Source organism: Schistocerca serialis, chromosome 1 (assembly GCF_023864345.2).
Source record: "Schistocerca serialis cubense isolate TAMUIC-IGC-003099 chromosome 1, iqSchSeri2.2, whole genome shotgun sequence".
In the NCBI taxonomy this organism is placed as follows: Eukaryota; Metazoa; Arthropoda; class Insecta; order Orthoptera; family Acrididae; genus Schistocerca; species Schistocerca serialis.
In genome coordinates this window covers 93,230,179-93,254,245 of record NC_064638.1, presented here as the reverse complement: position 1 = coordinate 93,254,245, position 24,067 = coordinate 93,230,179, and the positions used below count along the sequence as shown (strand labels likewise).

General features: G+C 39.4%; 1 protein-coding gene across 1 annotated transcript in view; it reads right to left on the bottom strand.

Moving 5' to 3' along the window:
- LOC126462459 (calcium-activated potassium channel slowpoke) overlaps window positions 1-24,067 on the bottom strand; it is a 915,336-nt gene that overhangs the window by 360,829 nt on the left and 530,440 nt on the right. The window contains exon 15 of the mRNA XM_050096074.1: window positions 17,009-17,059. Coding sequence (XP_049952031.1) covers window positions 17,009-17,059 — 51 coding nt within the window. The remainder of the gene's footprint in view (window positions 1-17,008; window positions 17,060-24,067) is intronic.

Below are 24,067 nucleotides of genomic sequence, written 5' to 3'. Positions count from 1 at the left end.
GCGCTCATATTATACAACATGGTTAAACGGGAGTTTATAACAAAATCAGCATTATGCCTTTCTTATTTGTTTGATTTTTCCTTTCCCATGCCTAATCCATTACATATGGAAGTGTTTCTGTAAGTCTTTCTTGAATTAGTAGTGCCAGATTTGCACCTGGCGGCTAAAACTGTAGCTAATTTGTTCCAGTGTAAATCAGTTACACATTGACATAGTAGAATATCTACCAAATTCTGCTGCTATATGGCAATTACAGCCCATACTGGACCTCTGTGAGTAGCTGCATTTTAATTAGAACCACCCGATACCTTCCCATTTTTCACTCCCGTGTTTCTCTCTTTCTGTGGCTGGATGAATGCATGTGTTTGCTTCATACTACATCACAAGAGTCATATTCCATGGGGGGTCCTCAAGAGACTGTCTGAGAGAGATGGAAAGAAGCCAAGGATGTACATTTCACTTAACTCCAATACAATGAAATGAACTAATCGGATATAATACCACTGTATAATAGTTTAAATATTAATTATAAAATGGTCTAAAACATTGATTTTTAAGACTTTTTGTGAAGTTGATCCTTTTTAGAGTAGGATTAGTTTGCCAATGATCACAACAACCACACAATACATATTTTAGTAAGAATGTAGTAATGGGAAGTCCTGCATGATATATGTATTTATTTATATTCTTCTGAAAACATTTAAAATGATCTGGCAGATATTTGATTATTGGTGTACTATATGTATCTGGTTTATTTCTGTACAAGTCTTAAGCCTGGAAGTTTATGTAGTGGTTATTTATGGTCCTATTATAACATAGATTTTGTGCTACTTTTAGATACTGGCATTGATAAAGCACACTATGGATATATGTATTGTGAAACAGTTGTCCAAATACCAGATTATTTAAGAAAAAAAGGATGGAAGATTATGTTTGAATGAAGTTTTCTTGAAGAGATCTCTGCAGGATTTTCTGGAAATAAGCTGAGATATAATTCTTATAACACACTTTCATATCCTGAAAACAGTATCCCTGCAAGTTGAGTATACTCCAAAACTGATACTTTAAATTGAATGCTGAAGGTTTATGTTAAAACCTCTAATTACCAAGATTGCAATTTAGATGACAGTGATTACTAGTTTCAGCTACTTAAATGGTCATCTTCAGATCAGGATACAAACATGTGGCATCTGCACCAAGACAATAGGTAACACACTTAATCACTTCAGTGTTAACATCCTTAAGGAAATGTCAGCTTACAACTGTATTTATAATATGGGTATATGAAACATATGATGACATTTTCTTAAGGATATTAATGCTGAGATGACTTTATGGCTTACCTAATCTCTTGATGTAGATACTGCATGTTTGGATCCTGAGATGATGATGAGCATTTAAATGTTTGAAACTAGTAATCACTGTTTTCTACTTGCAATCTTGGTTATATCTTTCAGCTAATAATGCCATACCATCATTTCATTTCAGTTCTAAAGTTTCCCAGTTGGGGTTATGATCTCTCTCTCTCTCTCTCTCTCTCTCTCTCTCTCTCTCTCTCTCTGTGTGTGTGTGTGTGTGTGTGTGTGAAGACACATGTGCACAAGAAACCTTTTAGCCACTTGCATGCTTTAAAACTATGCACAAGTAAAAGCATCTTATTTATTAACTAATTCTTTTTTGCTTAACAAATCTGTTACTTCTGCTTTCTTGAAACTCTTAATATGAAATAATAATTTAAATTCCTTGTAATATTGTCTTTATTAGACATGGATAGCTCTGCAATATCAGAAAAAGAAGAGTATGTCACATGACTAAAAAGTTTATGCTGGAAGTTAAGAACAATAACTGTAATGATAAACAGACATTTCATGAGAGAACCTGGAAATTAGAAATGAATTCGACTACAGATGAACTGAAACATTCTGCAAGTAGCATATCTGAATCACAAGAAACTTTATAAAAATAAGGATGCCACAACCATGTCAACATTATTTAAATTACTGTTGTGATTACGAGATGCTAGCAACATGAATCAGTAAAAATCAGGATTACTCTAAAGTATTTAACAACAAATGCTCTTTCAGAAAAGCATATCTTTTTCATATGTAAAAGTCAATAACTTTAAGAACTAGTGTTGTCATTGATATAATATGGGACCTTGATCTAGAAATAAAATTGATGTAACAATAATATCAACATGCTTCACCAACCAATGGACAAAGTATTTGTATTATATGAAAACAGTTGCAGATACATATTTGCCTAACTATTTCAATAGTTTCATGTTTTCAGTGACGATTTCTTTGATGCTGCTCCTCAGCATAAGAGGGAGAATGTCAGAGAGAGGTACACTACCACAGCAACAAAACAGACTGAAGAACTGACTGTTGTGTTGCATTTAGTCAGACTCAAGGTGTTTGATCAAGGATAATAGTAGATAACAGGTGATATAACATACAACTGTCAATTTTCAGCAACTGCAGCCATGAACAAAACCGCTGCTGATTATAGTGCATGAATACTTCACATGTTACTTCTTTCAGCAGTTTCAACAACCAATGTACAAATACTACATTCCTGACTCAGTTGCACAACATATATGAGGAGAAATCATTGTCCCCAAAATTAAGTTTACAATTAAGGCTTGTGTGTTTTACTATACCCTTTCATAACATAAATAATAACAACAATAATTCTAGGAGACATGAAAAATGCACAACCAGGTGTTCAGAGAGAAACATTTCAAAACAGTTTCATTCTATTAATTGTGTACATATCACATGGTTAAATACAATCAGGAAAGTTCTGGAAGAATGTAAATAATTTAGGAAGGAAGGGGAACACTCACCAAACAATAAAAATATTCAGTCATTGATAGGCACACAAAAAAAGAATGAAAACTTGCTACCTTTGGGGTGAATACTTTAATGAGCTAGAGACTCTCTCTCTCTCTCTCTCTCTCTCTCTCTCTCTCTCTCTCTCTCTCTCTCTCTCTCACACACACTCACACACACACACCTGGTTAGTTACACTGCACTGGCTGTACACACAATGCTGGGATTGCAGGAAGCAGGTCAACTGGCGTGAGAAATTGTATTGTTTGAGTGGATAGAAGGAGAAAGAGACAAGAAGTGAGAGGACAAGTTGGGGAAGGGTAGCTCACAGTTTGAAGAGAAGTACCAGGTGTGTGGGACAGAAATGTGATGGTTTATAGTGGGGGAATGCAACACAAGGGTACCAGAACCAGTGAGTTTGTGTGGCACACAACGATGGTGACTAAAAGCTATGGATTGGGTGGGGGTAATAGGGCAGAGGAGAGTAAGACTGTTGAATACGGGGGTGGGTGCAGTGTATTAGCAGAGACTGAGGCCATGAGGATGGTGGAACAAATGATGTGTTTACAGGATAACTCATGTCTGCATAGTTCTGTCATGGGAAAGGATACAGAAAGTGTGGGTTGGACTCCAGTATGTGGTACTCAGCAGCATGTTCCATTGTTGGGTGGTCAACAGTCCTCTTGCCCATATTTGGCAATGCTCATTCATTTCTGGTGGACAGATGGTTAATGGTCATACCGACATAAAATGCTGTGCATAAATTGCATTGGAGTTGGTACTGGGCATTGCAATTTTCACAGGTTGCCTTGCCTCTCATGGGATAGGATAAGACTGTGAGAGGATTAGAGAAGCACATACTAAGTGGGTGAGTTGGGATGGTCTTGTACCTGGGTCTTCCACAGGGATATGATCCGTGGGGTAAAATGCTGGGAGTGAAAGTGGTACAGAATGGACCACAACATTGTAAAGATTGAGAGGAAGACAATGAATCACTTTAGGAGGGGTGGGAAGGATCATGGGTAGGATGCTCTCCTTATCAGGCATCATAACAGGTAGTCGAACCCCAGCAATGGATGAGGTTCAGTTGTTCCAGGAGTTCCAGAGAGATACTGGGTGATGAGGATGTGCTCCTTCACATTTAGTTGTTCTTGAAGGTACTGGGAGGATTAAGAGCTTGTGATGATATGGTGAGGCAGTCTGACTGCAGATTAGGTTTTGGAGGGGGGGGGGGGGGGGTTATGCCTGTCTATCAAAACTTTTTATCCTTGCAACACATCTTTCACTCCAGTCCTCTTGGTCTCAGTCTCCGCTAAAGCACTTCATTCACCTCCCCCCCCCCCCCTTTCCCTTTTTTTAAGTATCCCCCTCCTCCACCCTGTCAACTCTTGCAAATCTATACCTTTATATCATTGTCATTTTGCACTGCACAGACTCACCAGCTCCAGTGCTCATGTGTCACATTCCTATTCTGTGCCCCTGCTTATTCTTCCTCCTGCATTCCTATCATGCACATGCTCCCTCCATCCCTCCAAGATGTCAGCTACCCTCCTCGCACTTCCCACCACTTTCTCCCTCTACTCATTCCACCCAACACAACCTCTCATCCCAGTTCACCAGCCGAACTGAAAACTTGGCATTTGGCAATATTTGGCATTATGTGTCCAGCCAGCAAGTGTATGTTTCAGGTGGGGAGGATGAGAGGATGTGGCGGAAGGTGAGAGGGGGGGGGCATGGGGGGTGATTGTTGGATACATGTGCCCACACATTGTATGTGTTCTCTAACTCATTAAAGTATTTGTCTGAAAGCTAGCAAGTTTCCATTCTTTTTGTGTGCCTGTTGACAATTCAACGCTATTACTGTTTGGTGAGTGTTCTCCTCCAGTCCTAAATTATTTACATATCATACTAATATTCATGTTTATTAGAAATATGTAATCAGAAAAAAACAAAGTTATAATCAAGACTCTCTGGCTCCAGGAGATGCATTATGACCTAGGTCAGAAAACCTGCTGTCTGTGCGATGAAGTTTTTGGATGATCATAAGTTTACAAAATTAATACTTACAAATGCTACCCAACACAATTAGCTTTAATTTAAACATTTATAGTTTCATTGCTTTTATGTATGCACTGACATGATCAGTGTAAGGTAAACCTGATTTCATAAACAAATAGTAGATGATGTTTGAAAATTGTGCCCCAAATTCTCAGATGAGACTGGTTTAGTAGAGATTAAAATTAGAAAAAAGAAACATTAACATACATCCATAAACAAATAGTTGTTGAGATATGAACAATTTTGCCATGTATAGCCATGTCTCTCTTGACTCTGCCAGAGATGCTTAACATGATTACAACTCATTCTTGCATATCCTTCAGCCTTTCGCGTGAAATAATCATGAACTTGTGAAAAAACACCTATCTGCCTTTGGTTTTGTTCATTTGCTATGAACATATGCCCTTGGAATGCATGCTAGTTATTGATGGGTTGAAATACACCAATGCTTTTTAATGTCCCCAAAGCAAGAAAGCTGAGACATTTAAGGTCAAATGAGTGAAAGGGCTGTGACAGTGGACATCCTCAATCAATCCATTGCTCATTAAACATTTGTGATAGGTACTGTTATGCAAAGTTTAGAAAACAGTAACATAAGTAATTTCTGATACAGAAATTAGTGATAAATAACACCTGTTACTTTTTCTGGTAATGTATATCTTCCTGTAAGTCTAAATATATCAATCATCCTGTAAGGCTACTGCCCACAATTTGTTGGCACACATTGATAGTAAATAAAGCATACCTGATGCCTTGCTTCCATGACCATCTGAGAATTTGAATCTGTCGATGCATGTTTACTAGAATAATTTAGTATCCCACTCTGTGTGAATTCCACCTCATCTGCAAATAAAATGCAAGTGGTAAATTGTGGATCTTCAGCATGCCTCAAGTACTTAGAATCCACTAGCAGAACTGTTGTGACCGATGACACATGGTGTTAAGTGATTTGGGTAAAGTAACAAGTGTTGCAAAACAACCACCCAAGGGGCCCTCTATTCTTTGCACACTTGTTTTAGGATTATATTCTACTAGTTGCAACATCCCCCCCCCATGAACCATAGACCTTGCCTCAGCGATACAGATAGGTGCAACCACAATGGAGGGGTATCTGTTGAGAGGCCAGACAAACGTATGGATCCTGAAGAGGGGCAGCAGCCTTTTCAGTAGTTGCAGGGGCAACAATCTGGATGATTGACTGATCTGGCCTTGTAACACTAGCCAAAACAGCCGTGGTGTGCTGGTACTGCGAACGGCAGAAAGCAAGGGGAAACTACAGCCATAATTTTTCCCGAGGGCATGCAGCATTACTGCATGGATAAATGATGAAACTACGGCCGTAATTTTTCCTGAGGGCATGCAGCTTTACGGCATGGATAAATGATGATGGCGCCCTCTTGGTTAAAATATTCCGGAGGTAAAATAGTCCCCCATTCGGATCTCCGGGCGGGGACTACTCAAGACGACGTTGTTATCAGGGGAAGGAAAACTGGTATTCTACAGATCGGAGCGTGGAATGTCAGATCCCTAAATCAGGCAGGTAGGTTAGAAAATTTAAAAAGGGAAATGGATAGGTTAAAGTAGATATAGTGGGAATTAGCTAAGTTCGGTGGCAGGAGGAACAAGACTTTTGGTCAGGTGAATACAGGGTTATAAATACAAAATCAAATAGGACTAATGCAGGAGTAGGTTTAATAATGAATAAAAAAATAGGAGTTCGGGGAAGCTACTACAAACAACATAGTGAATGCATTATTGTGGCCAAGATAGACACAAAGCCCACACCTACTACAGTAGTACAACTTTATATGCCAACTAGCTCTGCAGATGATGAAGAAATCGAAGAAATGTATGATGAGATAAAAGAAATTATTCAGATAGTGAAGGGAGACGAAAATTTAATAGTCATGGGTGACTGGAATTCAACAGTAGGAAAAGGAAACGTAGAAGGTGAATATGGATTGGGGGTAAGAAATGAAAGAGAAGCCGTCTGGTAGAATTTTGCACAGAGCACAACTTGATCATAGCTAACACTTGGTTTAAGAATCATAAAAGAAGGTTGTATACATGGAAGAAGTCTGGAGATACTGACAGGTTTCAGATAGATTATATAATGGTAAGACAGAGATTCAGGAACCAGGTTCTAAATTGTAAGACATTTCCAGGGGCAGATGTGGACTCTGACCACAATCTATTGGTTATGAACTGTAGATTAAAACTGAAGAAACTGCAAAAAGGTGGGAATTTAAGGAGATGGGACCTGGATAATCTGACTAAACCAGAGGTTGTACAGAGTTTCAGGGAGAGCATAAGGGAACAATTGACAAGAATTGGGGAAAGAAATACAGTAGAAGAAGAATGGGTAGCTTATAGGGATGAAGTAGTGAAGGCAGCAGAGGATCAAGTAGGTAAAAAGACGAGGGCTAGTAGAAATCCTTGGGTTACAGAAGAAATATTGAATTTAAATGATGAAAGGAGAAAATATAAAAATGCAGTAAATGAAGCAGGCAAAAAGGAATATAGACTTCTCAAAAATGAGATCGACAGGAAGTGCAAAATGGCTAAGTAGGCATGGCTAGAGGACAAATGTAAGAATGTAGAGGCTTATCTCACTAGGGGTAAGATAGATACTGGAGAGACCTTTGGAGAAAAGAGAACAACTTGTATGAATATCAAGAGCTCAGATGGAAACCCAGTTCTAAGCAAAGAAGGGAAAGCAGAAAAGTGGAAGGAGTGTATAGAGGGACTATACAAGGGTGATGTACTTGAGGACAATGTTATAGAAAGGGAAGAGGATGTAGATGAGGATGAAATGGGAAATATGATACTGTGTGAAGAGTTTGATAGAGCACTGAAAGACCTGAGTCGAAACAAGGCCCTGGGAGTAGACAACAGTCCATCAGAACTACTGACAGCCATTGGAGAGCCAGTCCTGACAAAACTCTACCATCTGGTGAGCAAGATGTATGAGACAGGCGAAATACCCTCAGACTTCAAGAAGAATATAATAATTCCAATCCCAAAGGAAGCAGGTGTTGACAGATGTGAAAATTACCGAACTATCAGTTTAATAAGTCACAGCTGCAAAATATTAATGCGAATTCTTTACAGACAAATGGAAAAACTGGTAGAAGCCGACCTTGGGGAAGATCAGTTTGGATTCCGTAGAAATATTGGAATACGTGAGGCAATACTGACCTTATCTTAGAAGAAAGATTAAGGAATGGCAAACCTACGTTTCTAGCATTTGTAGACTTAGAGACAGCGTTTGACAATGTTGACTGGAATACTCTCTTTCAAATTCTAAAGGTGGCAGGGGTAAAATACAGGGAGCGAAAGGCTATTTACAATTTGTACAGAAACCAGATGGCAGTTATAAGAGTCGAGGAACATGAAAGGGAAGCAGTGGGTGGGAAGGGAGTGAGACAGGGTTGTAGTCTCTCCCCGATTTTATTCAATCTGTATATTGAGCAAGCAGTAAAGGAAACAAAAGAAAAATTTGGAGTAGGTATTATAATCCATGGAGAAGAAATAAAAACTTTGAGGTTCGCCAATGACATTGTAATTCTGTCAGAGACAGTAAATGACTTGGAAGAGTTGTTGAACGGAATGGGCAGTGTCTTGAAGGGAGGATATAAGATGAACATCAACAAAAGCAAAGCGAGGATAATGGAATGTAGTCAGATTAAATCGGGTGATGCTGAGGTAATTAGATTAGGAAAGAGACACTTAAAGTAGTAAAGGAGTTTTGCTATTTGGGGATCAAAATAACTGATGATGGTTGAAGTAGAGAGGATATAAAATGTAGACTGGCAATGGCAAGGAAAGCGTTTCTGAAGAAGAGAAATTTGTTAACATCGAGTATAGATTTAAGTGTCAGGAAGGCGTTTCTGAAAGTATTTGTATGGAGTGTAGCCATGTATGGAAGTGAAACATGGATGATAAATAGTTTGGACAAGAAGAGAATAGAAGCTTTCGAAATGTGTTGCTACAGAAGAATGATGAAGATTAGATGGGTAGATCACATAACTAATGATGAAGTATTGAATAGAATTGGGGAGAAGAGGAGTATGTGGCACAACTTGACAAAAAGAAGGGACCGGTTAGTAGGACATGTTCTTAGGCATCAAGGGATCACAAATTTAGCATTGGAGGGCAGTGTGGAGGGTAAAAATCATAGAGGGAGACCAAGAGATGAATACACTAAGCAGATTCAGAAGGATGTGGGTTGCAGTAAGTACTGGGAGATGAAGAAGCTTGCACTGGATAGGATAGCATGGAGAGCTGCATCAAACCAGTCTCAAGACTGAAGACCAAAACAACAACAACAACAGCAGTGCAGAACTGTTCGAAGCCTGTAGAAGTGAACTGGGGGCCATTATCAGTGACAATGGTGTGGGGAAGCCCTTCAATGGTGAAAATCTGCAGAAGGGCATTGAGCGTGGCCACTGTGGTGGTGGATGACATGCTGGCCATGTAAGGGTAGTCTGAATAAGCATACAAGGCAACAAGCCACATCAAACCAAGGAAGAGGCTAGCAAAATCTAGATGAATGTGGTACCAAGGGAGACAGGGAGTAGGCCAGAGAGAGAAAGACTGGAGTGGAGGAGCCTGATGCTGAGCACAGGCATAACAGCAGTGCACCATAGACTCCAGATCCTTGTTCAGTCCAGGCCAGTAGACGCATCGCGTGGCAAGTGCTTTTATCCAAGACAAACCCCAGTGCCCGCAATGGAGGCGTTCCATGACGTGAGTGCATAAGGTAGGTGGGATGACAATGTCACGGGAACCTGCCTCTGCATCCAGCAGGAGCACATTGGTGATGATGGACAAATAATGAGAGAAGTGAGCTCAGGCCGGGAGCTCAGGAGCAGTTGACTACAAAAAACAGTGCATGACAAGCCGCAAGATTGGGTCACAGCGTGTAGCTGCTGCCAAGTGAGTAGCGGTAATAGGAAATCCATCCAAGGTGTGTTGTGACTCCACATCAGTGTGAAAACAGGAGAGTTCCAGTGGGTTAAACACTCGGTCTGGTCCTGAGGATAAACATCAGAGGGCATCTGCATTTGCATGTTGCACAGTAGGCTTGTGATTGGTGGTGTAAGTGTAGGAGCTAAGAAAAAGAACCCAATGCTGGAGCGTCTGGGCTATCCGCTCTGGAAGCTGAGAGTGTGGCCTGAAGAGTGCTATGAGTGGTTTATGGTCTGTAATGGGTGTAAACTGGAACCCAAATAGGTACACATGAAATTTCTTCATGCCCAAGATGACCACCAATGCCTCTTTCACAATCTGGGAGTAATTGCATTGGGCAAGCGTCAGTGTTTTGGATACATAGGTGATGGACTGCTCTGTACCATCATCATTATGGTTTGCCAGCACTGCACGAATGCCATAAGGAGAAGTGTCCACAGCAAAAACAGGGAAAAGTGGGTAAGGCTGGGTGCAGATTGTAACATGCACTTCAGCTATGTAAGGGACTGTTCACAGGCCGCCGACCACTGAAATGGAATGACTTCCTTCCACAACTGGTTGAGTGGATGCATAATGTGTGCAGCCTGTGGAAGGAACATAGAATAATAATTCACTTTCCAGGAAATAGCCTGCAACTGCTGGAGGTTTTGGAGATGCAGGAGAGAGTAATAGCAGAAACATTATGGTCAGTGGACTGAATCCCACATTTGGTGAGCAAGTGTCCCATGTAACGCAGTTGGTCCTGGAAAAACTGACATTTGTGCAGATGGCACTTGAGCTCTGCATCACACAATGCAGAAAGATGGTATTTAGGTTATGCAGGTAGTCTTGTCTGTAGTACCTGCAACAATTAAGTCATCCAGGTAATTGGTACAAGCTGGGGTGGACATGTTTAACTGTTCCAGGTATCTCTGGAAGATTGTTGGAGCAGAAGAGATTCCAAAAGCCAAAAGGTAAGTGCCTGTATTTGTATATGACAAAAGGCGTACTGATGACAACAATGTGTTGCAATTCCTCATCTAGTGGGATTTGTAAGTAAAGCATTAGGATCATATATTTTAGAAAAACATTCACCTCCAATAAGGTTTGTAAGGAGGTCCTCTTGATGCGGTATGGGGTAGGTTTCCACCAGAGCTTGGGTATTGATCGTCAACTTAAAATCACCACAATGCCAGAGGGAATCATTTTGGTTCTGGACTATGACCAGACGTGAAGCCCAAGCACTAGTTTTGGGTGGCTTGAAGACCCCAGCACCTTGAAGTGATCGAGTTCAGGCTTAATAGCCATCTGTATGGAAACTAGAAGAGGACATGCACGACAGAACTGGGGCACCACTTCTGGATGTAAAGAAATATGTGCCTCAAAATCAATGGTGCACACCAAGCCAGGATCAAACAGAGACACGAAAGAGACACAAAGGTCACCAACTTTCTGGAAGGGAACCATGTCAGAGATGAACTGAACTTCATCCATGATGGAGAAGCCAAACAGTGAGAAAGCATCCAGGCCAAATACATTGCCAGCAGAATGACTGTTGACAACATCCAGCATTAACAGCCATGTAACCATCTTGTACTTAGTCTTAGTGGTGAATTGACCTCTGAGGGTAATAGAGCTGCTACGACATGCAAACAACTTGCAAGAGGGTGTGGCCAACACTGGGTGACCCAGACGAGTGTATGTTGGGAGGTTGACCAACGAAACTGTTACTCCCTTGTCGACATGGAAATGAACAACCTGATGAGCAATCATGAGATCAATAAACAACTTGAGGGCACAAGGATTGCCTTGGGGAATGATGGCCTGAAGTTCATGGACCATCCCATGAAGCAAGGTAGGAATAGGGAGACAGCAGACAGTATAGAGATGCCCATCCTTGCCACAACAGGTGCAGTGCACCCAATGATCAGGGCAGTCTGCCTCACAAAATAGTCAGGACAATAAGGCAGACCTGGCTGGTTGTGCCAAAGAGGCTGGACTGGCTGCTCAGAAGTCATTGATACATCTGAAAGTGACAAATCATGATGCCGCTGTCGGAAGAAGGCTGCCAATAATTTTGACATTGCAGCGGTGGCTGAACCACAGTGATCTGGAGATGGGCAGTAAGACGTTCATTCGCTGCCTGCACTATCTCAAAAGAGTGGGCAGTTTTCAGTATGTCATCCAAGGAAGGACTGTCGAGCTAGAGGGCTGCATGCTAACTTCTGGATCGGGACCGAGCCAATTCGACCACTGCATCACAGATCTGGGAATTGGCATATGAGGTTTTGCGAGATGGGTTGGCACAGGTAAAATTGCAATAAACAGCTCAGACCTTGCAAATCCATCACCCATGATCTCCAAGATTGGCCTGCTTGTTCATGGTACTGATGGAACTCGAGGCACAATGCGACCATGTGGAACTGTTGTGAATAATAGGTAGCCAGCAACAAACACATTTCCTCGAAAGTGAGTGCAACCGGCTTTGAGAGGGGAGACAACTTCTTAAGTAGGAAAAACATCTCTGGGGAAGCTCAAGAAAAGAAAACCAACCATTGGAGAGAGTCATCTAAAATTGAAAAAGAAGCAGAGTGCTGTTTCAGCTGCTGAAAATACGTGTCTCAATCCTGTGTGGTGTCATTAAACAGTTGGGACGCGGGTGGATGGGTCTCTGTCTGCCAAGTGACCACATTCAGGAAAGGTTGTAAACCTTGGACCTGCAATCAGTCGGACAGCAGCTGAATTTCCTGACACAAAATGTCTGTCTGTTGCCAGAACTGCTGATGGAATTTCTGTTGCTGTCGCTGTTCCATTAGTTGTACAAGTTTCATGTCCATAATCCATTAACCTTTTACCACATCGCCAATTCTAGCAACCAGAATCAGATTGGAAGCCACAGGCTGACCAGCTGAGAGAATAGAAATTGAGTCAACCAAACTCACAGAAAGACAGCTATGTATGACAACAAGGACAACAACAACCACGAATGGCTACAGCAATGATGACAACAACAACCACCATGAATGGATAAAGCAGTGGACAAGTCAGTAGAATAAACCAGATGGAGGATCAAGATGTAGTGAGATTCCAAGAACCAACAGCAATGCGTAGGGTATAGAACACAAGCACAGTCGGAACACAGCTGACTTCTGAGCCCCTGCACTGCAGGCTTTATAGGGTCTCTGTGAGTGCTGATAGGCAGACATGGCCTGTGCACAGCGCAGTGGCAGTGACGGTAGTGCTCACCAGTTTTAGGGGCACCACCTACTGGCCGTCGTCTATGTCCATGCCCTCTGGCGGGCCCCTAAATTGTCAGACTGGGATACCAGATAGCGAATTTCATATTAAGTGCTATGTCTGACAACAGCATCATAGTTGGAGGACTTGATACAGAGACTAGCAAAACCAAGAAGAAATGAGCTATAAAAGTCAACAGAAAGACAGGCTACATGACTGATTATTGACACAAATAAAATGGACCAAATTGCACCAAGTATTTGTTTCCAGACATATGTTTATGTGACTTTTTGTTTTGTTTTGACTGATACAATCTTCAATGAATATGGGACGTTCTATTGAACATCTTGTATAATACTTGTATAATACTCACTTGTATAATACACACTAACATTCCTAATGCATATGGCCTTACTGCAATCGAACACTACCTTTCCAGATGCCCTATGGATTCCAAGTCAGCAACCTCCTTCCTAGTTTCCATGACCAACTATTTCCTCACCCACAATTACTTCTCCTTTGAAGGCATTACCTACAAACAAATCTGCAGTATGGCATCATCCTATGCTAACCTATTCATGGGCCATCTAGAGGAATCCTTCCTAAAAAACCAGAATCCTAAACCCTTGCCTGATTCAGATTCATTGATGACATCTTTGCTATTTGGGTTGAAGGTGAGGACACCTTATTCACATTCCTCCAGCACCTCAACAACTTTGCCCCATTTGCTTCACCTGGTCCTGCGCAACCCAACAAGCCACCTTCCTAGATGTTGACCACTGCCTCAGAGATGGCTACATCAGTACCTCCGTCCATATCAAACCTACTAACCACCAGCAATACCTCCACTTTGACAGCTGCCACCTGTTTCATACCAAGAAGTCCCTTCCATACAGCCTAGCCACCCATGGTCGTCGCATCTGCAGTGACGAGCAGTCCCTCTCTAAATATACCTAGGATCTGACTGAAGCTTTCACATCCTTGTACAAAAACAAATCTACCGTGCCTTATCTTTCCAGTCTCCCAACACCTCCCAAAGTCCCACAGTCCGGCCACAGAGAAGCATTCCCCTCATAACTCAGTACCATCTGGGACTGGAGCAACTGAATTACATTCTCCGCGAGGGTTTCGACTACCTCTCGTCGTGGCCTGAAACGAGAAATGTCCTACCCACTATCCTTCCCATTCCTCCTACCGTGGTATTTCACCGTCCACCGAACCTACACAATATACTCATCCATCCTTACACAACCCCTGCTCCCACTTCCTTACCTCATGGCTCATACCCCTGTAATACACCTAGATGCAAGACCTGTCCCATAAAACCTCCTATCACAACCTACTCCAGTCCGGTCACTAACATTACCTATCACATCAAAGGCAGAGCTACCTGTGAAACCAGTCATGTGATCTACAAGCTAAGTTGCAACCACTGTGTTGCATTCTATGTAGGCATGACAACCAACAAGCTGTCTGTCCACATGAACGGTCACCGACAAACTGTGGCCAAAAAACAAGTCGACCACCCTGTAGATGAACATGCTGCCAAACATGATACCCCTCATCTTAATGACTGCTTCACAGCCTGTGCCATATAGATCCTTCCCACCAACACCAGACTTTCTGAATTGCGCAGGTGGGAACTTTCCCTGCAATACATCCTACATTCCCATAATCATCCTGGCCTCAACCTTCGTTAGTCACTGTCCTCATCCATCCAGCCCCCTCCCTGTTCCCATTCCAGCACTACACAGCTGTCATTTTACAGCCACACCCTGTCTTTTAATTTCTTTTATTTTTATTTCTATCCTTCCTGCTACTTACCCCCTCCCTCCCTCCACACCTTCTCTCCTACCCTCCGTCTAAACTGCAACACTTTATTGTCTGCCACTCCCACCATACTATCCCTCCCCCTCTCCACCCCACCCAGTCGCCACTCCCATCATGCACTGGTGCTGCTGATCGCAGTGTAGTTTCAGCTCTCTGAGACTGCAGATGTGTGTGCAAGTTGCGCTTGTGTGAGTGTGTGTGTGCGTGTGTGTATGTGTGTCTACTGCTGACAAAGGCCTTAATGGCCGAAAGCTATGATTGTGTGAATCTTTTTATTGTGCCTATCGCGGCTCAGCATCTCCGCTATATAGTGAGTAGCAACTTTCCTTCTCTCGTATTATTCTTTACTTTTACATTACATCATCATTGTATTATGGCAGAGACCTAATCAATGACAACACCATTTCTTCCCTAAATCATAACTTTAACTCATAGCATAATTATTTTAATGCAAATACAACAAGCCCCTATACCTTTTTTATATGTAGTAGCTTATGTAATCCAGTGCTAGCATTTAACACCATCACAACACTAATCTTCATATGAGATACACAGATAAAAGCACTTAAACTCTTGAATCCATGCGCACATTTAACTGACAACAAACATACTTCAATACATTTCATATTGTAATAACACAGACATGATCAACTATGGACACATAGAAACTATTTTGCTTTGATCACACCATGATGATTAAAAACTGGACTAATTCTACACAGTGATGTGTGATCATATTACTTATTCTGAAACTGTCTTCTATCACATTGGAAAAATGGCATCTGAGTTGCCCTTAAGTTGTCAACTATACTGTAAATGACCGCCAAACAAAAATACACATTTATTTAGTCAGCTGCACACTGACACCTTAATAGGAATTATAAGTAATTCAATTTTTTCTATCATGTACCAAATCTTTTCTTACTGAATATTCAATATCATTAATAGTCCCAACATCTGTACTTAATATTCTAGTATATATAAATACCATAATATAATGCTGAATGTCACAGAATTTATAGTAAACAAATATATCCCATGGGGGTATAATAACACAGTTTGCAACATACAAAATTTTGCAGTTATCAGAAGATAATAACAACAAAAGGATATACAATGGCAACATGTGTTATTTCAACATAACCGCTATTTTTTGTTTTACAATTTTTTATCATGTTGCTAGAGACCAGACAAAAGATGATCTGATTATATTTTGTTTCTGAATGTTATTTTCTTTGTGAGAGTGTCAGTGCTGCATCATAAGGTATCCATTATATTGTTACTAGAATGAACAAGTTCACGATAATAACAGATGTGTGTAAAATGAAAAGTTTCATCATGTCATTTAGGATTTGTTGATAAGGCATCTTTTGAAGTATCATTATAACAAAATAACTTTCCACAAAGTATTTGCTACATCTGTTTGTTTACTATTAGTACTTCATCCAAGTTGTGGCAGTCCACAAAATATCCATTTTGTTAAAATTGGCCAAATATTTACTTGTTACATCATAAATAATAATATCTATTAACACTTTGCATTGTAAAACTATACACAGAAAACAGAAGACTGCATTTTACCTCCAGCTTTTCAAATAATAAGATATTAAAAAGTACAGATGTTGGTAAATATGTTTAAATCAGATTTTAACCCATTTACTTTTTCAGTATTTTAAATAACCATTGGAAATATATCATTTAAATATCAGGGAACTCAGATGCCTCCCACCTGAGTGGGATGCACTACTTCATACTAGCACTCAGAAGATTAAGGACAGTCTAAAGGTAATTCTAATTACATAGATTGTAATCAAATCCAGAGTCTAGCCAATAAAAACACTGAACCAACTAGTTTGTTTGAAGATCTACTAAAACATCAGACATTCAGATGTTTTTACCAGTAATTTTTAATGTTTATCTTATAAGATGCAATGTACTATATAAAAAGAAATAAGAGTTTCAGATTTAACAGATACCAGGAAAAAACCTATCTACACTTACTATTATGATTAACACAGGGAAACAGGTACAAAGTATCAGAGTGCTAGTATGACAAATGTTGTACGAAAACAGTGACATGAAATGAGAGGGATACATACTTGCTCTCCCTACCATCTGCACGGCACGAACTCCCTTCCGGAAAGTAGCCACTGTCCAGCATGACGAAGATGAGAGAGAGATATGTAACGTTAATTGAGCAGCTTGTTACTGGTGCTACCATCGAAATTCTGCTGATTATCGATGATTATTAAAGATGTTATGTGAGAAACTAAGTAATTTCATAATACGGCACATCCCAACAGAATTTTACTATTAATCATCAAGTGCAGTTAGTAAACTATAGGTAACAACATGATGGAAAGCTGGCAACCGTAACAGCTGCAAACATAACCACAGAGAGTGCTATATTTATGACATGTTTCTTGAAACAATAGACAGGAAATGGAATGTGCACGATTCTTCATACTGCTAAATAAAGTTATCACAGTTAAAATTTTCATCAATAGAAAAGGAATGAGATATGACTCAAAGTAAAAAGTGTTTTCCAAAAATACACTAACCAAAGTAAGAGAGACATTCAGTATGTGTGTTCCAGCTGCAGCTACACATCTCTTTGATTTTATGGTCATACACACACTGCATGAAGAATAAGCTCTTTCGCTTGCTGAAGTGGTCACGCAGATTCCTTACTTATTTGTTTTAATGCGTGCACCGTGTATGTGTGTGCGTGTTTGCTGTAAGATCAGATATCTGTTTCCTAAATGAGCATTCTAGGACATTTTTTAACAAAAATGCAATACATGACAACAAAAATGAATACCTAAGAATTTTAAATTTTTGAGGATTTTACATTTTAAAAAAATCTGGCTTTGAATGCATCCACTATGAGTAAACTTAGAAAACAACATTGTAGTCAAATGTTCCAAGGAATAAAGTGCATTATTACTGCAAAGAATATGCCTGCAAGAAAACTGCAAGACATCTGCTAAAACTACCTATGAAGCACTAGGCTGGAGCTATAGGTACGCAGGAACAGGTCTGCTCTAATTAAAATCAATTTAAGAAACACAGTGTCTTTAATAAATTAAGAAACACATGAAAATCTAAAGACATTAACAAAATGAACGATATCCTAGGGAAAAACTGTACACTTAAACTCAATTAGTATCACAGATATGTGACATACTGTGGATAATAGTGCATTTAAATATGTATTGTGGAAACAGTTTTCTGAAAGCATAATATCTGATGATCATATATGAGTAAAAAAATAAACTGCTAAATCAGAATCTATTCTATTGTCTCTAGAGCCTGCTTAGAAAATACTGGATTTCAGGAAATTGAAGCAGCATGAGCAGTCCACATTTTCTTTTCTTGAAAATACAGACCCCATTTGGACTTTCTTAGTCCTTTAATTGTTTGAACATTCTGCTTCTCAAAATACTGGCTAACTTGATGTTCCTCATGTAAATTGGGTTTACTGCATTTGAGAATGATTTCTCCTCCATATCTTGCCATAGTCATTGGACATCACCCCATAATCACACACAGAGCACACACTGTCTTAACACATCTTCTAAATGATACTTCAGTAAAATAAGTACACTCTGGCTACACATACTTGGTAATCATAGTCAGTAATTCTATATGGTGGTAATATTAACTTCCATGACAGTGTATAAGTGGTGCAAATGTCACTGGTTATCTAGGTGAGCACACAGCTGACATGATGTGGTATGGCTGCATTTTTGGCCACTCTTGTAATCAATCCTCAAAACCCAATGTTATATGTGAGAAGTCACTGATGTAAAGCAATGGAGAAACAGTAACTTCCTTTGAAAATAAATATACCCTGCCTGACAAAAGAAAGTGAAGCACCTAGAGACATGGTTGGATGTCAGCGTTACTTCAAAATGCGTACGTCATCAGTGAGTATGCAAACGATAATAGTTGCAGTTTTCTATGACAGGCAGAATGGCTACCAAAGCACATTACTGTTATTTGGGTTTCATGTTATTACCAGCCCTGGCAGGTTATGTAAGGGGTACGGACAGAATGAGAAACATAGAGGTTGTGTACTCCTGTGACTCAAAGAGTTTGAAAGGAGCCTCATTGTAGGTCTCAATTTGGCCAGCCGGTTGAATTGTGCACTATCCAGATTTATGGGCCATTCTGATGTGAAAGTGGCCCAAAGCTGGGCTGCATGGGAATGTGAGATCAAGTATATTCTTCCACAAAGTTGTGGTCAATGAGATCTGACCATCACAAGGAAGGGTCACCACCATCATAACCCCTTCAAATCTGAAGCTGCCATATGAGAACAAGTGATGGACTCCCTACAACATTCTGTGTCAATTTGCACCATTGGTCAGACACTAATGAAAGCTGGACTACGAAATTACCACCCCTGTGTAGGATGCCATCAACACCACAATACAAACACCTATATTTAGAGTGACACCTTAACTGAGAAGCATGGACTGTGAATGAATGGTGTAGTATTGTGTTCAGTAACGAATCATTGTTCTACACTACCCAGGATCACAATCATGAATGAGTATAGCAGTGACCTGGAGAGTGGTCACGTTCTTCCAATGTTTTGGAGAGGCATGGCAGTGTTACTCCTGGTGTCATAGTGTGGGAAGCCATTGGATATGATTTCAGGTCATGGCTGTTAGTGGCTGAGGAAACTCTGACTCCACTGTGGTACGTCCCAGACATCCTACAACCTCATGTGTTACTTTCTACATGACAGTATTGTAGAACTATAATTCAATAGGACAATGCTCATCCGTACATGACACATGTCTTTATGAAATGTGTGGGTGATGTAGAGTTACTCTCACGCCCAGCAAGCTCCTCAGATCTGTCCAGAATAACAGCATGTGTAGTACCAGCTCTGACATCAACACCATCCCAGTGCCAGCATCCGGAATAGCAGGGACCTGTTAGATCAGTTAAGGGTCAGGTTGTCTCAGGTGAGGATGCAACAGATTTATGACATGCTTCCCACTGAATCAGTGGGTGCATCCAAACCAGAGTGAATGCACTGTCATGCTGACAATTGAGCTCATACTGTCAAGCTTATTTGTAAATTTGACTTTATTTTGTAAGCACTGATATAACATCACATACCCTCTGAACCTGTGAAGTTTCATTCATTATACAATTGATGGGGAGACGGGGTTTGCACCAACAAAGTTTTTGAAAGAGGCGTACCGTGCGAAAGATTCATCTTACTAATAAATTGACATCAGAACATTAAAGAAACTTGAATTACAGATTTCATCTGCAGATTTATCTATTGGATCTGTCAGCATAAGTAATGGTTATAATCTTGTTCATGTTGTTCATGAAATGTTCAATCAACAGCATACTGCACATACAAAACATCCGTTATTTATATGCAATATCTTTATCTTAAAATGTGTAATTTTCAAAAATTGATTACTTTTGCTAACATTCTAGGATCAGTTACATCAGTAACTTGTAACCAATTCCCTTTCTAGACTGACTGCATTTCTCTATTATTCTATTAATGAATGGAACTCTGCCAACTGCTTTACCTGTGACTAAGTGATGTGATCGTTCCATTTCTTGTCCCCTACAAATTGTTACACCAAGACATCTGAATGATTTGACTGATTCTAATTGTGACTCATTGATATTTAGTTACAGAACACTGTGTTTTTCCAATTTATAACAAAGAGAATTTTAGATTTCTGGATACTTCAAGAAAGGTGCCAATTTTTGCCCTACTTGGAAATCTTATCAAGATACAACTGACTATTTGTGCAGATTCTTTCAGACAGCACTTCTTAAAAAAAACTCCATCTGCAAGAAATTTGAGATTACTAGTAATATTGTCTGAAAGGACATTAACATCATGCATGAACAGCAAGGGCCCCAATACACATCCCTGGGCTTACCTGAAATTGCTTGTACATCTGTTAATGACACTCTAATTGGTTAACATTTTTTATGTTTCCACCAAGAAACCCTCAATACAGTCACAAATTTTTCTCGAGTCAAATGCTTTTCACAAATCAAGAAACACACCATTTATCTGGCTGGGGTGATTCACAACTTTTAGGATGTTATGTGAGGTAAGTGACAACTGCACTTCCCATCTTCAATGTTTTCAGAATCCATGCTGGTTGGTACGGAGGACATAATTCTGTTCAAGACACCATTATGTTTGAAATCAGAATATCTTCCTATGATACTTCAACCAATGTACGTTAAGGATATTGGATGTTAGTTTTGTGGTTCACTTCTGTTAACTTTCGTCTAGACAGGTGTGACCTGTGCTTTCTGCCAACTACTGGGCATATTCATGGGATTTATGGTATATCTGAGCCCCAAATTCAGTACAGAGTCTGACAGAGCTTCCACTGGGCATTAGAGCTTTGTTCAGTTTTAGCGATTTCAGCTGTTTCTCAATGCCACTGACTAATATTTACATCATTTGGCCTTGCAGTGGTGTGAGAATTAAATTGGGGTAATACTACTAATTAATTGGTAAACATAGCTACATAATAAATAATTATAACTTTTTAATTTTTTACATACAGGGTGTATCATAATTAATGGCATAAATGCATACAGTTGAAAGTACATGATACTAGAAGCAAAAAAGTCTCAGTAAACATAGGGTCAAAAATGCACACCTTAAGAGCTAAAAGCAATTTTTCATCTTCAGTACTGTGAAACAAATCTCTTCTACTGCAAGTTCTTTGCTTTCCATAATCTGGGAACTGGAAGTACGGACCAAAACAAGAAAAAATAGTTCAATACAAACGGGTTCTAAAATGCATTCCTTATGAGCTATGAGCACTAGATCATTAGAAGAGTTGTGTTTCAAAGTAGCAAAGATGAATAATTGCTTGTAACTTTTAAGGTATGCATTTTAGAGCACATGTTTGCTGGACATTTTTTCTTATTTTGGTCCATACTACCACTTCCCAAAATATGGAAAGCAAAGAACTTGCAGTAGAAGAGATTTGTTTCACAGTATTGAAGATGAAAAATTGCCCATAGTATGTATGCATTTTCGACCCTATGTTTACTGAGACTTTTTTGCTTCTAGTAACATGTGCTTTCAACTGCAAGCATTTACGCCATTAATTATGATACACCCTGTATACAGATGTGAGTTAGTTAATTCCTACCCCAACACCTTTTACACATTACAACGGAAATTCTTCTACAGAATACGAGTTTTCAAATGAGCAACTTTTACAGTTTGTTTTCAAATTTTACTTTGCTGCTGCTCAGACATTTTATATCACTAGCTAAGTGTTCAAACATATCTGTTGCAGCGCTGTGCACCTCTTTTAGTGCTAAAGACAACATTTACATGGAGTAACCAATGTCATTTTTCCTTCTGGTTTTGTAATTATGTACATCATTGTACCTTTTAAAACGTAGTGTATTATTTACAACAAATTTCATGATGGAATAAATATACTGTGAAACAGATGTCTACAAGATGATCAAGGATGAGCACCAAATTATTCTTATGGGACGTTTCTGAGCAATGAAGATTTTCTTACTTAAAGATGAGTTACCACTATACATTACACCATATGACATTACTGAATGAAAATATGTGAAAAATGTCAACTTTCCGATTTGTCTCTCCTCAATATTTGCAATGATTCTAAGTGTGAATGCAGCTGAACTCCATTGTTTTAGGAGTTCCAACATGTTCTTTTTCCAGTTTAAATTCTTATCAAAATGGACACCTAAAAATTTGAACTTTCCACCCTATTTATTATTCCCTCACCATGTGTTACACTTATCAATTGTGTAGTATCCCTACATATGCAGAAGTGAATATGTTGAGGATGACACCATTCACAGAAAACCAGTCAATGATACCTTCAAGAACATTGTTTACCATATCTTTTGTTTCAGTATGTGTGCTTGGACTGATTACAATACCAGTGTCATCTGCAAAAAGAACCAATCCTGCCTGTTGTACATTAGACAGAAGATTGTTTACATATATGAGGAACAGTAGGGTACCCAAGATTCAGCCTTGGGGAGCTCTATACAGTATTTCTCCCAAGTCAGAATTAAATCCCTGGACCGTATTGGTTGAATTTCTAATTATGACTTTCTGCACTCTTTTAGTTCAATATGACATTATCCACTAGTTGGCTATACCATAAATCCCAGAAACCTTCAATTTACCTGGAACATTACTGTGATTTATACAGTCAAATCCTTTAGATAGGTTGTTTAACAATGGAATATTACAGTTTCTCTGGAAAAATGCCTTGAGTTAGTGTTGCATTAGATATTTAAGATAAGACTGGACTTATTAAATGGGACAAATATTCAATACTCTTTTGAAAACACCCAAAATCAGATGAGTTTTTATTTTTGAGAGTATCTGGACAGTAACTCTGGTATCATTAACAGCCTTAACATATGACCAGAAATTCTTTGGATTTTATAAGAGAATGTTCAATAATATTCTGCTACAGTAATGGTTCAAAGTTGAATGTGTTGCCCTACTGATGGCCAAATGCACTCCATTTAACATCACTCTATCTGTGTTCCAATACTTCATTTTGCATCTACTATGTTGTAGTCCCTGTTTTTTGAATTGAGGAGGAAAAATCTTATTACTGTGAGTACAGTTTGTACGGTACTATATAGTAAAATTTATTCTAAATGAAAATTTTCCATTGCTGAAAGTCTACGGTAGATAGAATGACGAATATTTTTTTAAAGAATTTATTTCATTCATACAAAGTAAGTTCATGAGCAGATGTGTTTCTTTTAATTTACATCCACAGATCAACTTAATGTGGAGCTATTTACAGAAATGGGTGCAATACATGAAAAATGCAGGTGAATTTAAATCAACTGATGCACTGTGTAACAGTCAAGCTGTGCAATACAAGACAAGGATTGATGTGCAACATTATAGACATACTTGCGGTAGAAAAGACTGGATGGGGGAAAATAACTGTAATTTGTTGATCAAAACTTCGACATGGCCAGATGATCTCTATGACATGGTACTAACTTCGTGGCAGCATCAAATGGGAATAATGGACAGAGGTTGAATGTGAACATTAGAATAGTAATTTATCTGTGATATAAAAATTGTTTTTGTCTTTGTTAGTATTAGGTTCTCTGGT